Source organism: Talpa occidentalis, unplaced genomic scaffold, assembly GCF_014898055.3.
Source record: "Talpa occidentalis isolate TD23 unplaced genomic scaffold, MPIMG_talOcc4v2.1 talOcc4.2, whole genome shotgun sequence".
In the NCBI taxonomy this organism is placed as follows: domain Eukaryota; kingdom Metazoa; phylum Chordata; class Mammalia; order Eulipotyphla; family Talpidae; genus Talpa; species Talpa occidentalis.
The window spans coordinates 46734324-46748526 of NW_023602073.1; the positions used below are offsets into that span (position 1 = coordinate 46734324).

The 14203-nt window shown below is 49.5% G+C and overlaps 1 protein-coding gene and 1 pseudogene across 1 annotated transcript; one reads left to right on the plus strand and one right to left on the minus strand.

Annotated features, from left to right (window-relative positions):
• The window catches only part of LOC119251329 (patr class I histocompatibility antigen, A-108 alpha chain-like), a 113656-nt pseudogene that overhangs the window by 56531 nt on the left and 42922 nt on the right, over positions 1-14203 (minus strand).
• Positions 195-4341, plus strand: LOC119252186 (class I histocompatibility antigen, Gogo-OKO alpha chain-like). The gene is made up of 7 exons (XM_037519385.2): positions 195-257; positions 565-834; positions 1067-1342; positions 1909-2184; positions 2302-2421; positions 2825-2855; positions 4310-4341. The coding sequence occupies exons 1-7, from the start codon at positions 197-199 to the stop codon at positions 4329-4331; spliced, it is 1056 nt and encodes a 351-aa protein (XP_037375282.1). The 5' UTR covers positions 195-196; the 3' UTR covers positions 4332-4341.

Here is a 14203-nt window from a genome sequence, read left to right on the forward strand (position 1 = left end):
CCTGTTACAGCATCATGTCTCCCTCTCACAGGCTCTGTGGGGTGGTGCAGCCTTGATGACCCCACACTCACCCCCATTCTCTCTCCCCATTTCCTAGGGGTTTCCAGGGAGGACAATCAGCATCATCCTGCTCCAGTTACAAATTCTCCAAGGACTCCCCTGGACTCCTTCTCCCCAGGCCCCTGGACGGGGTGTGATGCCCCTCACCCTCCTGCTGCTGCTCTGGGGGCCCCTGGCCCTGATGGAGACCCGGGCGGGTGAGTGCGTGTCCAGCTGGACACTGTTGCTCCAGGAGGGAGGAGCAAGGAGCCCCCTGCGGGTGCAGGACCCCAGGAAAGGCTCATCTCCTCCCAACCTCTTGTTCCCCCTTCAGGCCCCTTGTGTTCTGGCCCCTTCTGCCCTCCCGCCTCCCCTGAGTGCTCGGTCCCCTGAGTCTGGGCCCTTCTTGGCCCACCCCCCTTTTCACTCTCACGGCCCCGCCCCTTTCCCCTCCAGGCCCATATCCCTGGGCCCTGGGCCCGCGCTGAGAGGAGGGTCAGCCCGGGTCTCCCCTCCCGCCCCCAGGCCCCCACTCCCTGAGGCTTTTCTACACAGCGATGTCCCGGCCCGGCCCCGGGGAGCCCCGCTTCATCGCCGTGGGCTACGTGGATGACACGCAGTTCAGGCGGTTTGACAGCGACTCTCGGGGCCAGAGTGTGGAGCCGCGGGCGCCCTGGGCGGGGCAGGTGGGGCAGCAGGACCTGGACGAGGAGACTCAGAACCAAAGGGACAACGCACAGTGGTTCCAAGCGCTCCTGAGGGACCTGCGCGGCCGCTACAACCAGAGCGAGGACGGTGAGCTTCGCGGGGCGGGGCCAGGGTCAGGTCACCCCCATTCCCACCCTAAGGCCGGGGTGTCCCGAGTGTCAGGGTCCACTGACCCCTCGAAGCTGGTGGATCTGCCAGGCCCCTCCCCAGGGAAGGGAGATTCCTGCTGGCCCTTCATTTCAGTTTAGGTTTATTCAGGGTGAGGGTGTGTGTGTTGGGGGTGGGGTGACCCCCAGGCTGACCGATGGGCGGGGCGCAGGGTCTCACACCCTCCAGAGCATGTGTGGTTGTGAAGTGGGGCCAGACTTGAACCTCCGCGGCGGTTATGAAAAGTTCGCCTACGACGGCGCGGATTTCATCTCCCTGAGCGAGGACCTGCGCTCCTGGACCCCCGCGGACTCGGGGGCTCAGATCACCCAGCGTGCAAGGGAGGCGCAGGGGAGGGCCGAGCGTGTCAGGCACAGTTTGCAGAGCAGGTGCCTCCCGTGGCTCCGCAGACTGCTGGTTTTGGGGAAGGAGGTGCTGCAGCGCACAGGTAAGAGGGGCCACAAGGCCTTGGACCTCCCCTCTCCTGGCCCCCCGCAGGGAAAATGGAATAATGGGCAGAACAGCACCTGCTTTCTGGGCAGAGAGGGAGAATCCCCTGGGTTTCATGTTCTGTGCTAGAGAGAGACTCGCCCAGAAGACACCACTTTTCTGGACAGTTAAGGAATCCAGTCTCTCCTGAGGGAGGAGGCCATCCTGAAATAACTCTCCCTGGATCCTAGTGACCCAGCAGCCATCCTGGGAACCATGAGTTTCTCTTTCAAGGTCTTGTTTTTGGTCTGAGAACATTTCTGGATCTGACTCCTGCCTTTCTGTGTCATTCACCCTCCACCCAGGTCAGGAGCAAAAGTCTGTGTTCTCCTTAGAGACCTGCATCCTCCTACCCTGGGCTCTCACCTGATTATCCCAGATTCTCCAGACCAGGCTGGCTTCTGGGCTTTGTGCTTCCTCCCTCCAAACCAATTGTCATGTCCACTCAGAGGATGGTCAGTGAGGCTGCTTCAGTGTCCAGGAAGGGAAAACCCAAAGTGTGAAATTTTTGTCCCTTCTCCTCAGATCCCCCAAAGACACAGGTGACCCACCATCCTACCTCTGACCGTGAGGTCACCCTGAGGTGCTGGGCCCTGGGCTTCTACCCTGCGGACATCACCCTGACCTGGCAGCGAGATGGGGAGAACCTGACCCAGGGCACGGAGCTGGTGGAGACCAGGCCTGGGGGGGACGGAACCTTCCAGAAGTGGATCACAGTGGAGGTGCCTTCTGGAAAGGAGCAGAGATACACATGCCATGTGCAGCATAAGGGGCTGCTGGAGCCCCAAGTCCTGAGATGGGGTAAGGAGGGTGACGTGGGCACTGAGTTTCTCAGGGGCATCAGGAGCCCTTTTGGAGACCTTCAGAGGGTCAGGATTCGGCTTGGGGCTAAGGATATGATCCTTCTATCCCTTCCAGTGCCCACTCCTCAGCCCTCCAACCCCACCGCGGGCATCACTGATGGCTTGGTTCTCCTTGGAGCTGTGCTTACTGGAGCTGCGGTGGCTGCAGCTGCGTGGTGGAGGAAGAAGAACTCAGGTAGGGAAGGGAGTGGGGGATCTTGTCCACTGGGGGCTTCCATGTCCCAGGGAGAACTTGCCCTTCCTGGTTAGTAGGGAGTATGATCCACACACATGTGTTGCCCAGTCTGGAGTTGATTGTGAACACTCACTCTTTGTAAAGCACTTATGAAAATGAATCACCAATTGTTCACCTTATAACTGTGGTGATGGGGATCTGTTTCCCAGGTAATGTCATAGGGGAAGGACACTGCTATGGAAAGACTCCAATTCCCTTTCATATCCATTCTTCATATATCCCAGTCCTGACCTGGGTCTTCAGTCACAGTTCTAGAAACTTCCCTGTGACCCACATTTGGGGATTCCTTTTGGGCTCCATGGGCTGACTCCTCCCTTGTCTCACATGATGTTTCTTCACACAGGGGACAGCCATCAGCTACAGTCAGGGTGCAGGTAAGTGTGGTTCAGGGGTTGGGTCCTGAGCCCCTGAGGACAGTGTAGAGGGAACTCTAGGGAGAGTCTCCCTCATCAGTTCCTCTGAGGGTCTCATCTTTGGGCTCTGACCAGGTCTCTTCTGTGCCTCCTCAGGCAGCAACAGGACCCAGGACTCTGGGATGTCTCTCACCCCCTCGGATACCCCAGAGGACGGGGCCAGGTTGTGGGGAGCTGTGTGTGGGACAGTCTTAGGGTGCAGTGGGCTATTGAGAATGTTATCACTTAATGTAACTCACCCACATTTCTTCAAAATTATTTTCCATCATAGAATGAGAGCTCTGCCTTGTGTGGGACTGAATGTTACAGGATTTCTCTCATCCCCATTTTGTAACTTCAGAATCATCTGCTTTATTTAATTTTATTTGTTTTCCTGCTGTCAGTGATTGATGTAAATTTTTTTATTCAATCTATCTATTTTTTCTCTTACATCATTTTTAATTTTGTATAATATTTGATTTCTCTCTCAGGTATAGTCCTCGTAGTTCTCTCACTACCATAACACCCATGATCCATCACTACAGTCTCTTGTGCTTTTTCCTCCCTTGTTTGGAACCATCTCTCTCCCTTTCCCCTGCTGTGTGCCTCAGATCTATGATCAGGCTGCAAGTTTTGTCTTTATTCTGACCCTCTGTTTGATTTCTGTATATCCCACATATAAGGGAAACCATATGATATTTATTTTTTCCTCTTGACTTATTAAGCTTATTATTCCTTCCTACCCCATCCATATTTCCCAATTGGCATGAGTTTCTGTTTTTGATCACTGAGTAGTATTCCACTGTGTATGTGGACCACACCTTCACGATCCATTCACGATCACCTGAATTAAAACACAATGATAACCTGAAGCAGGACATTTCCCAATCCTGCTGCTTGGGGGAGTCTGATGCTTAGTTTCTGTTGCTTTCCCAAATCTGCTGCTTGGGGGAATCTACCGCTTTGGTTCTGCTGCTTGCTGGAATGGAGAAGTCCTGGGTGTACTGCACTGCTCGTCTGAGGTGGTAGCCATGACACCTTTGAACCCCCTTCCTGAACAATAAAGAACTCTTATGCTATGATAAATAGGCTAGCAAGGAAAGCCTTGCCATTCTTGTTCCTGGGAGCTCAGCCCTTTGGGGAGCGATCCCGCTGAGCCAACCGGTGTGACAATTAAATCTCTCTCTCCACCTCTCTGAGTGCTGTCTGATTTCGCTGGGAAACTGCCAGAACATTTTTGGTTCCCTGGTTCTAGTTCAGCCTGTCCCAAGGGACTCACGCCTCCTCTAGAGGCCAGGCAGAGTTGTCTGGTGGGTGGAATGCATAGCCAGATGCCAGATCTTTGTTTTAGGTACAAAGTAGGAAGTGATTTTGTACAAACCATTAATAAATTAAGGCAATAAATTGATCAGTGGCTGTTTTCTCACAATAAACAGGTGCACGAGAGGAACTCAATGACTGTCAAGGTCGTGATAAAAAGGACTCCGTGACACTCAAGGTCGATATAACAATGAGCTATTTGACAAGGATTCCATGTCCCTTGAAGTATCTTTCAAAATAAACATGTTTTAAAAATTATTTCTACCTTTTTTAGATTCCATTTAATTTTTCTGTTAATTTCTTTTTCTTCACGCTATCCCAGAGCGGTGTCTGTAGGGTCATAGCACAGAGGGGCTGTCAGTGGCCTGGAGCTGTGAGTGGGGCTGACTCTGACCCGCCTACAAGGACTGGAGGCTTTGGGCCCCAGAATCAGCCCCCGGGGCTGGTCCTCCAGGGAGGCTCAGACCTTGCTCTGCCCTCCTCTTGGCCCCCTGAATCTCCCTGACACCCCAGCATTGGGGAACTGAGGGGGATGATCTGGGTAAGGAGGGGTTAAGAACACCCCTTAACCATCTATCTCCTCCATACTCTGCCATCTGCTGCATCAAGACAAAACATGTAAGACCTTTAATGGAAAGGAACTTTAATACAATTAGTGTGCAACAAAGAAAAAGGAAAGAATAAAGTCTCCAAATCAAACATTCAAAGTCACCTGTTCCCTTGTGGGTAAATGTTCAACCAAACAGGGTTGGCCCAAGCAGGTTCTGAATGCCTGCCACCTAAAGCACCTCCTGGCAGGGACCTATAGAAAAGGGATGGACGGGGCTGACAAGTCTGGAAGGAAAAGAGCAAAATCAAGATAGAAGCTGCCACTGTAACCTTCCCACGGGTCTCTCAACCACATCTGTGCCACCCAGTCCAAGGCCGAGAAGTAAGTGCAAGTTCTTCACGTGTGTCTCTGCTCCATGTGCCTCCTCCAGGTCTCCTTCTGGCTCATCCTGCTTCCTTCTTTCTCCAGTCTCCTCTCCAGCTGCTGCTTCTCCCTGCTCAGCTCCACCCTCCTTGGGTGGGACAGGGAACCCAGACCCTCCCCTGGGGACCCCCCTGTATACAGTCCTCTCCATCACCAGCATGTGAATGTGTGTGGGTGACACCAGTTCTGCAAGGACAGGCAAGGCCCCGGATGTGCGTAGTTCCCTGGGCAGTCACAGGCCAGCACTGCTACATCCCCCCAGGTGAGACAGACGCTTCAGCCCCTAGTGAGGGACTGAGTCACCCACACAGACCTTCCCCCCACAGTGTCCCCTATGCTGCCCCTTCCCTGTCCGGTCCTCTCTGGCTCCCCACTGCACCCCTTTCCATCCCTGTCCCCTAAAGTCCCCATTTCCATCCTCTGCTCTCTTTTCCAGGAGTCTCCCCATCTTCCTAGCCAGTGCCCTGGGGCTCTCCTAGGCCCCTCCTCTCCTCCAAAGGATGGAGAATGTGAGGTGATTCTCAGGAGGAGGGGCTTTTGTCCTTGGAAGCAGAAGCAGAAACAAATTACAGGGACCCTGGGATCTAAGTTTCCATCCCAAGAGACTGAGGCAACCTATATATTGGGGATTTTCCCAGAACCTAGGAACCAGTTGTTACGCCCTGGAGACCACTGGAGACTAAAAATAAGGATAAACTGACACATACTTGGGTACCCCCTTGTGTGTAGATCCCTGTCCTGCCGCTGGGAGCCCAGGGAGCCTGGGGAGGGCCTGGCTGAGCAGGAGAAAGGACAGCTCTGGGCTCCTGTGCTCAGCCCTGTGGCCACACGGGGGCGCTGCCGCGCTGTTCTGGAGTCTGGAAAAGACCTAATGCACACACAGAATTCTAAAGAATTCTCAGAGTTGGGGGTCCTGGAGGTCCGCGTCCTGGGGGCTGAGATACTCTGTGTGGAGCAAGAAAACCAAGGCTCAGAGGAGAGGAGACTCCAGAGCCCTGCCCGAATTGTGAGGTTTCCATCTTTTCTCCTCAGAATACCTAGGAAAACTGGACACTAGACAGATTTTTCCTTCTACAACCTGTAAAATTGGAGGACATTAGAAAAGATAATATTTAGGGCTTCCCTGGTGGCGCAGAGGGTTAAGAAGCAACCTATGAAGCTACCTGCAGCCTCTGCAGCACAAATAAGATCCTCAGCCAGGGAGATACCCACACGGTGCATCAGACCTGTCCTGACTCGCCCACTGCTCCCCTCAGCAGTTATTTCAGTCAGTCTGCCTGTTCTTGTTCTATTCCCCACTCTGTCTCTGGTGAATCCTCTCATCCCCCACACCTCTGGTCTGTACCCCAGCTCTTGTATGCATAAATAGATAAATCTTAAAAAAAAAAAACATTTAAAGACTACTGTGAGACTTACAGAAAATTTGCTTGTTTATCCCACAGCATTTCTATTTTGTTAACATTCTACATGAGTAAAGTTTTTTTTTTTTTTTTTTACGACTAACGAGGCAGTGTTGACGTAATTAGTAAACGCCGCACTTTCATTAGTTTTTGCTAATGTTCATTTTATGCTCCATAATCCCATCCAGTTTGCCTGGATGACAGTTTCTCAGACTTTCCTCATTTTTGAAATATTGACATTGGTGAGGAGCTATGTTTTGGAGAAGTCGTGGGTTCACAGATGGGGGTTTTTGGGTCACCTCTTAGATGAGAACTTTCACCAAAGTCCTCCTTTCCGTGGTGTGTGTGCTCCGCCCCTCACATTCCTCCCCTTGCCCCCACCCCACAGACACAAAAGGAAAGATGCTTGCACAGACACAAGCAGGCAGGAAGAGCTGCCCCTGGAGAGGGCAGGTGTGTTAGGAGAAGCCTGCAGGCCCAGGCGGCAGCCTTAGGAGCAGAGCTGTCTCTTCCCAGGGCAGAAAGGGCGCTGAGGTGGTGTTTTAGATGGGAGGGCTCATTCCTTTGTGCAATTGTTACCTGTCTTTAAATGAATGACTTCTATGGTGTTACTAGGCTGATTTGTCAGAACAGGCGATTCTCTGCAGTGACTCCATCTGCGTACCCCAGCTCTGGTCTGTATATGTCCTATAGCATCTGATACTTGCTACAGCATTGGCCCTAAGATTTTTCATTTCTATAGTTGGTTTAATAACTATGTTAATCACTTCTACCCCACCTTCAGTTTCTGGTCATGTGACCCCCCCACCCTAATTTTTTACTCTATTTTTAAAAAAAAAAAATTATATATTTACTGGCATCCCCTTGTGGCCCAGTGGTTGAGCATTGGGCTGCAAAGCTGCCCGCAGTCTCTGCAGCGTCGGTTCGATCCCTGGCGGCCGGCGAGGGTCCCACATGGCGCGCAGACCTCTCCTGTCACCCGCTGCTCCCCTCAGCAGTGTATTTCAGTCAATTTGCCTGTTCTGTACCCCACTCTGGCTCTGGTGAATTCTCTCACCCTCCCACACTTCTGACTGTACCCAGTGCTTGAATAAATAAATAAATAAATCTTTTTTAAAAAAAGATTAAAAAATGATTTATATATTTATGCACATAAGAACTGGGGCACAGGCCAGAGGTGGGGGGTGAGAGGATTCACCAGAGACAGAGTGGGGAAAAGAATGCGCAGATTGACTAAAATACACTGCTGAGGGGAGTAGTGGGGATTCAGGAGAGGTCTGCTGTGCCATCTGGGTACCTCCCTGGTTGGGGATTGAATTTGTGCTGCAGTGGCTGAGGATAGCTTCCTTGGTGACGTCTTAACCCTTGCGCCACCAGGGAGGCCTAATTTTTTCTCTTAGCCTCCATCAAGGGGCAGTGCTCAGGAACATAGTACCTCAATTTAGGTTTTTTTTTTTTTTTGAGTGTGACTGGTTTTGGGGAAGCAGACCACAGGGGTGCAGGGCCATTGTTCACTCAACACGTCAGTGCTCATCATGTCCACCTGACTCATCGCTGATGGTGTTAACATTCAACACCAGGCTAAGGCAGTGTTTCCCAGATTTCTTCCTGCCAAACTTCTTTTTGTTCCATTTTTTTAAATGCTGTTGTCTTTGGAAGGAAGCATTATGTGCAGCTCACACTTATGGGTGTTCTGCTATAAACAATTGTATGCATGCAGGGTTTTGTGCAAATATAAATTTCCAATTAGTTGGTAACTAGCTGGGGCAGTGATCGCTGTGCTGTATGTCAGGGTTTTTGGTTTTCAAAGAAACTATCAAACATCTTCCACAGTGACTGGCTATTTTGCATTCCAGCCGGCAGTGATGAGGCTCCTGTGTCCACATCCTGGGCAGCACCTGTGCAGGGTTTGCATTTTTCAGCCCCTACCAGTTATGATGGTGTCGCTGTTGTTCTTTTTGTCTTTCCCTAGTAACCCGTGATGCTGAGCATCTGTTCATGTTCTTTCTTGTCGTCTGTATCTCTTCTTGGTGACGTGTCTGTTAAAGTCTTTTCTCCATTTTTCAAATGAGGTACCATTCATTTACAACACTGTTGTTGTCCCTTTTAAAATTGGGTTATTTCTTTCTTCTCATTGAGTTTTAAGCATTATTTTGTAAATTCTAGATACAGTCCTTTATCAAATTCATGATATGCAAATGTTTCCCCCCCTCTGTGTCCTGAACTCCTGCACTGAACAGGAAAACAAACACTATTGTCCATACAGAAGCATAGATATACATTTTTTTGGAAAAGAGAAATGATAAAGCACTAACTGATTTTGAGCAGATATTGGCTGCCTGGGATGTTGGGGGGTGGAGGGGAATGACTTACTTAACTATGTGTATCCCTGAGTGTGATGTAAATGTCCTGGTATGTGCATGAAATACGCTTTCAAAAGTCAATTTCACTACACTGCTCAATTTATAAACCTCTTCACACATCATGTCCAAATCATGTGTTAAGACCAGACTGGCACGTGTGTTACCAATGATGGACCCGCACATCACAGTCGCCAAAGCCATGGTTTCCTTTGGGGTCACTCTGGTGTTTTCTGTTCTGTGGGTGTTGGACAAATGTATATTGACATGTATCATCATTAGAATATCATGCACAGTATTTTCACTGCCCATGATGTCTTCTGTGCTCCAAGAAACAAAAGCAAAAAGAAATCAATGGAATTGCATTAAATTAAAAAGCTTCTACTTAGTGAAGGAAAATATCATTAAAATGAAAAGAAAATATCAAGTCAGAGAAAATATTTGCACATCATATATCCAACAAGGAGTTAATATCTACAAAAAACTCCAAGACAATAAAACTACCAAATCAAAACAGGGGCAGAGGAGCTAAATAGATACTTTTCTGTAGAAGACATACATGTGGCCAAAAGGTACATGGATATAAGTTTATCATCATGTGCTGTCAGGAAAATGCCAATTAAAACCACAATGAGTTACCACCTTACACCTGTGAGAACGACCCAGTGAAGGGTGAGGAGGAAAAGGAACTCTGGTACATGGTAGGTGGGAATGGAGACTGGTCCTGTTAGCGGGAAGAAGGAGAGGTTCCCCAGACCCCCAAACCTGCACACTCTACATGGGATCTGTCATCAGCTGCATGAAGACAAAATGTACTCTAATGTGTAAGACCTTCAATAGAAAAGAACTTTAATACAATTTGTGTGCAATAGAGAATTAGTGTGCAATAGAGAGAGAGAAGAGAAAGAATATAGTTAAAATAGTTCCCAAATTAATTAAAGTAACCCATCCCCTCATGGGTAAGGCCCAGCCAAACAGGTTGGCCCAAAGCAGGCCCACTGAGGCCCTAAAGCCTGCCACAAGGCTAAGGCACCTACTGGTAGGGACCCATTGTCAGCCTCCTCATGGGTCCCTCACTCATGTCTTTGTCTCTTTCAAGTGTCTCTTTGCATGTCCCCAATTCCCTGGCACAAGTCCAAGCCTGAGGAGCAAGCCTGGCTTCTTCACATGTCTCTCTGCTCCATGCGCCTCCTCCAGTCTTCTTTCCCCATCTTGCTCCATGTCTTCCTCCTCTTCTTTAACTTCTCATCCCTGGTATCTCCACCTTTCCTTGGGTGGGGCGGTAAACTGGAGCCTCCCTTTTCTAGGGATACCACACAGGTATAGTCCTGCCTCTATGGAAAACAAATGAAGGTTCCTCAAAATATTCAAAATAGACCTGACCCATGATCAGGGATCCCATTCTTTGGTATTTATCCAAAGAAGATAAAACACTAATTCCGAGAAATATGCAACTCCTATGGTCACTGCAGCGCTGTCTACCATAACCAAGTGATGGAGACAACCTAAGTGCCCAATGGCAGATGAGGGGACAAAGAACACAAGCTATATACACAGTGAAATACTACTTAGCTGTGAAAAAGATGAAATATTGAATTTGCAACAACATGGATAGATATGGATGGGATGATGCTAAATGAAATAAGTCTGAAGGAGAATGTTAAATATTGGATGATTTCATTCATATGTGGAATATAAGGAAACACAGCAGGGACTGATGAAACTAAACCAAAACAAACTAGAAATATGACTGCAAAATTGAAGCTCTGGGGTGGGGATGAGAGCAGGAAAAAAGGTAGGAAGAGGGCTCAATGGACTACGGTGGAGGACTATGGGGGCCCTTAGGTGGGTGTGAAGTGATAATGAACATCTGAAGAGGTATGACGTTGGGCCTCTAACACACACAGTGTGTAAACCAGTGTTGCCTCAACTGAATAATACAATGAGGGGAAAAGAAAAGTTCTTAAGCAAAAGAAAAAAAGTAAATTGTCTCCTCCATCAATCGCTGACCTCAGGACTTTGCCTTCGCCTCCTCACTGTCATGCAGGCTGAGGGGCTGGTTTCCCACAAGGTCAGAGGCAGTTGGTGCAGGGACTCTTGGGACTCAGACACGGCTGAGTAGAGACACTGCAGAGAGGGCGGCTTTGAGGGGACCAGAGACAGAGAGTCAGAGTAACCCCAGTGCTGAGTGAGGATCTGGTTCCCAAGGGGAGGGGAGTGTGTGTGTGTGTGTGTGTGTGTGTGTGTGTAACAGGAGAGACAGGATACACAACATAAGATGATGGGAAGTCAATTAACATCAAGCCCCAGAATAAATGAAATCAAATCACACACAGAGTAAAGAGTGTCAGAACACCTCAGTAAATACAGCTCCATGGAGAAGCAGTTTTTGAGCAGGACTGAAAAAACACTGGACCTGAAGAAGAGGAGGAGGTTTAGAAATAATTCATGGTTGGCTAGAGGTGTAAGGAGCTGGGCTGGACCCTCCTCCAGGCCCCTGCTAGGATGTGGTGGCACATTTACACCTGACATTTCCCTTTCCCAAACCCCAACATTCTTCTCCTTTGGAGTTCCCATAGAAAACCCACAGGACTCTGAATCTGGAAGCACCATGGTCTGCGGCTTCTTTCTAGACCAGAGCTGGAGGGAGTCCCCCAGGGGGAGGGAGGAGTGTGTGCCCTGCTGGCCTGGCCCAGGGGCAGGATTAGCCCAGGTCACCCCAGTTACTGAGCTGAGCCTTCGTCTACAGTCCAGGAAGGGAGGGAGAGATGGAGCAGGGTCTACCTCAGCTCCTGGAGGAAGGTGTAACATTCGAGGGGATAAATTGATGTTTCTTTCTCATTCTGGGGCTCTCCCATCTCCCCAGGGTAACCCTCGATGTGCAGCAGGGAGAGGATATTAGGTCAAACACAGGTTGGTTCCCCTAAGTCTCTCCCCACAATAGTGTTCAGGATGAATCTCCGTGTATTCATGGCCACACTGAGGAGAGCACAGAAAGTAAGTATCATTACGGTGTTTGCTACTGGGATTGGAGGTATGAATTTTACTATAAAAGTTCTTTTATTTTTGTTGTTGCTGTAACAATGCTGTGCAATCACACACACACACAAAAATAACCTGGGAGAAGGAGAAAGTGTGGAATTGAGTTCTCATGATGCAAACAAAAAAAAAAAATGGAGAAAAAGCCAACAATAAAAATAAGACAAATATTTGCATGGATTATTCAGTTTAACCCACAACCCCCTGTGAGTTGTCAGATACCATGATCCCAGCGTAACTAATGACAGTGGGAGTGAGGCTCAGAAGCTCAGCCCAGGTCACACTTGGGGGACCCAGGGCTCTGACCCATCCAGGGCCCCCCTCCTGTGGCAGCTGCAGTGAGGAAGGGTCTCTGAGCTGAGGAGGCTGAGGCCTCAATGTGGTCAAATCCACTGGAAACATCCAGAATGTATCCTCCTAGTGATATTTTTTAAATATCAATATTCAGGCCATCTGAATATTGATATTTAAAAAATTCCTCCTGATATTGCTTTGGTGATGGAGGCAGATGAGGTGGGAGAGAAAGTGGAGGTGATGCCAGGCCCTGTGAACCCTCCCTACCTGGTGTGGGGAGAGGAGAAGGCAGGTGAGGGTCCATGTTGAGAAAGGCCTGGGGTGCCATGGGGAGCAGAGACTGGAGAGGGAGAGAGTGTGCAGGCCAGGGAGGAGGCTCCTGCAGACTGACCAGGGCAGGTGTGGTCACCTCCTCCCTGAGCATCTCCTCTGCCCTCCGTTTGTTCCCCTTCCTCACCCACCTTGTGGGACAGTCATGACCTCGGGGCCATGACTGGACCCTCCTGGCAGAGGGGACCTGCAGCGTCTTCCTGGAGACAGGCCTGGGGAGCACCTCCTGTGGCCACAGCTTCTGCCAGGCCTGTCATAGCCAAGTCATTCTCAGAACCATCAAGGGGCCACGTGCTTTCCACACTGCCAGGAGCCACCCAAGAGGGAACAGCAGCCCCTGTGGGTGTGTCCTCTGAAGACAGATTGTCTGTGAGGTCAGAATTGGCCAGTGGTCATTTTCCAGCAGCCTCATTAAATGAGGATCCCTGTAACCTGGTGCAGTCAGTGGGGTGTGACTGACCGGCTTTGCTCAGGCCCGCTTGGCAGTATGGTTTGACACAAGCCACGAGGAGAGAGGCCCATGGAGTGCCAGGCCCCAAGCTCAGCATGCAGTCTATGGGGATCCCCGAGCTCTGGCAGCACTGACCTGGGCTGTGCTGTGGCAGGTTGGAGACTGGCCTGGTGTGCTGTGATAGAGGGGTGCCTGGGTACACAGGTGAGCATCAGGCCCTGCTGAAGCCCACTTCCACTGTGATCCCTGATGCTGTGGGGAGAGGGGACCTTACTGTGTGCAGCCTGTGAACCCGTCTAGTGGGCTCTGAGGGACAGCGGCCTGCACTCCTGTGTGAGACTACCTGATCTCAGGCATTTGGACACTGCCGGGGACTAGCCTCCGGCAAAATGTCAAGTCAGGGGTTCCTGAAAAGATGAGACTGCCTAGGCAACACATTAAGGGCTGAGGGGAACAGGATAAGGTAGTGAGGAGACACTGACACTCGATGAGGTGCAAGTATTTTCTGAGGAGAGACTCAGCAGGTCTTTATTCATTTTTAGTAAGCAGAAAAATTACATCATCATGTACAGAGCAGAAACAATTAGTGTATTTTATTCCCATGGACTACTGGCTCCTACGAGTTTCAGCTAGATGGTAGCCTTCAAGGTTAATAGATAAAAGACCAAACCTAATGTTAAAACTTATTATTTCAGCTAGACAATTACCTAAGACAGTGGATAGCCGCCAGTGCATCCCTATCAGCTAAAGCCTAAGCATCAAAAGACTCTTCTATTCACATGGCCTTCAGCCGGAGACCAGCTGCTACTCAGCTACCAGAACTTTTTCTACCTAGAAACTCCTTAACACAGCTAACTTCATTTAAAGACTTTCCTAAGAAACTTCTTAATAAAAAGGAACTTCTAAAAAAGCAAAAGAAGGACTTACTATAATGGTTGTGCTGGATTGCTTCTCAGATATGTACAATAAATTGTTTCCCATCATTAAGTGGGGCAAATTGTGTAATAACTAATTTCTAAACAGATAATTTTCCGTGCCATTTACTTGCAGTCTGCTGATACATGTAATTTATTGCCTAATTTACTTTTTGGGAAATCTTTCTCTCATTATGACCAAGAACAAAAAATAAAGGGATGTCAGATCTTCAGCCCCACGGTGTGAGG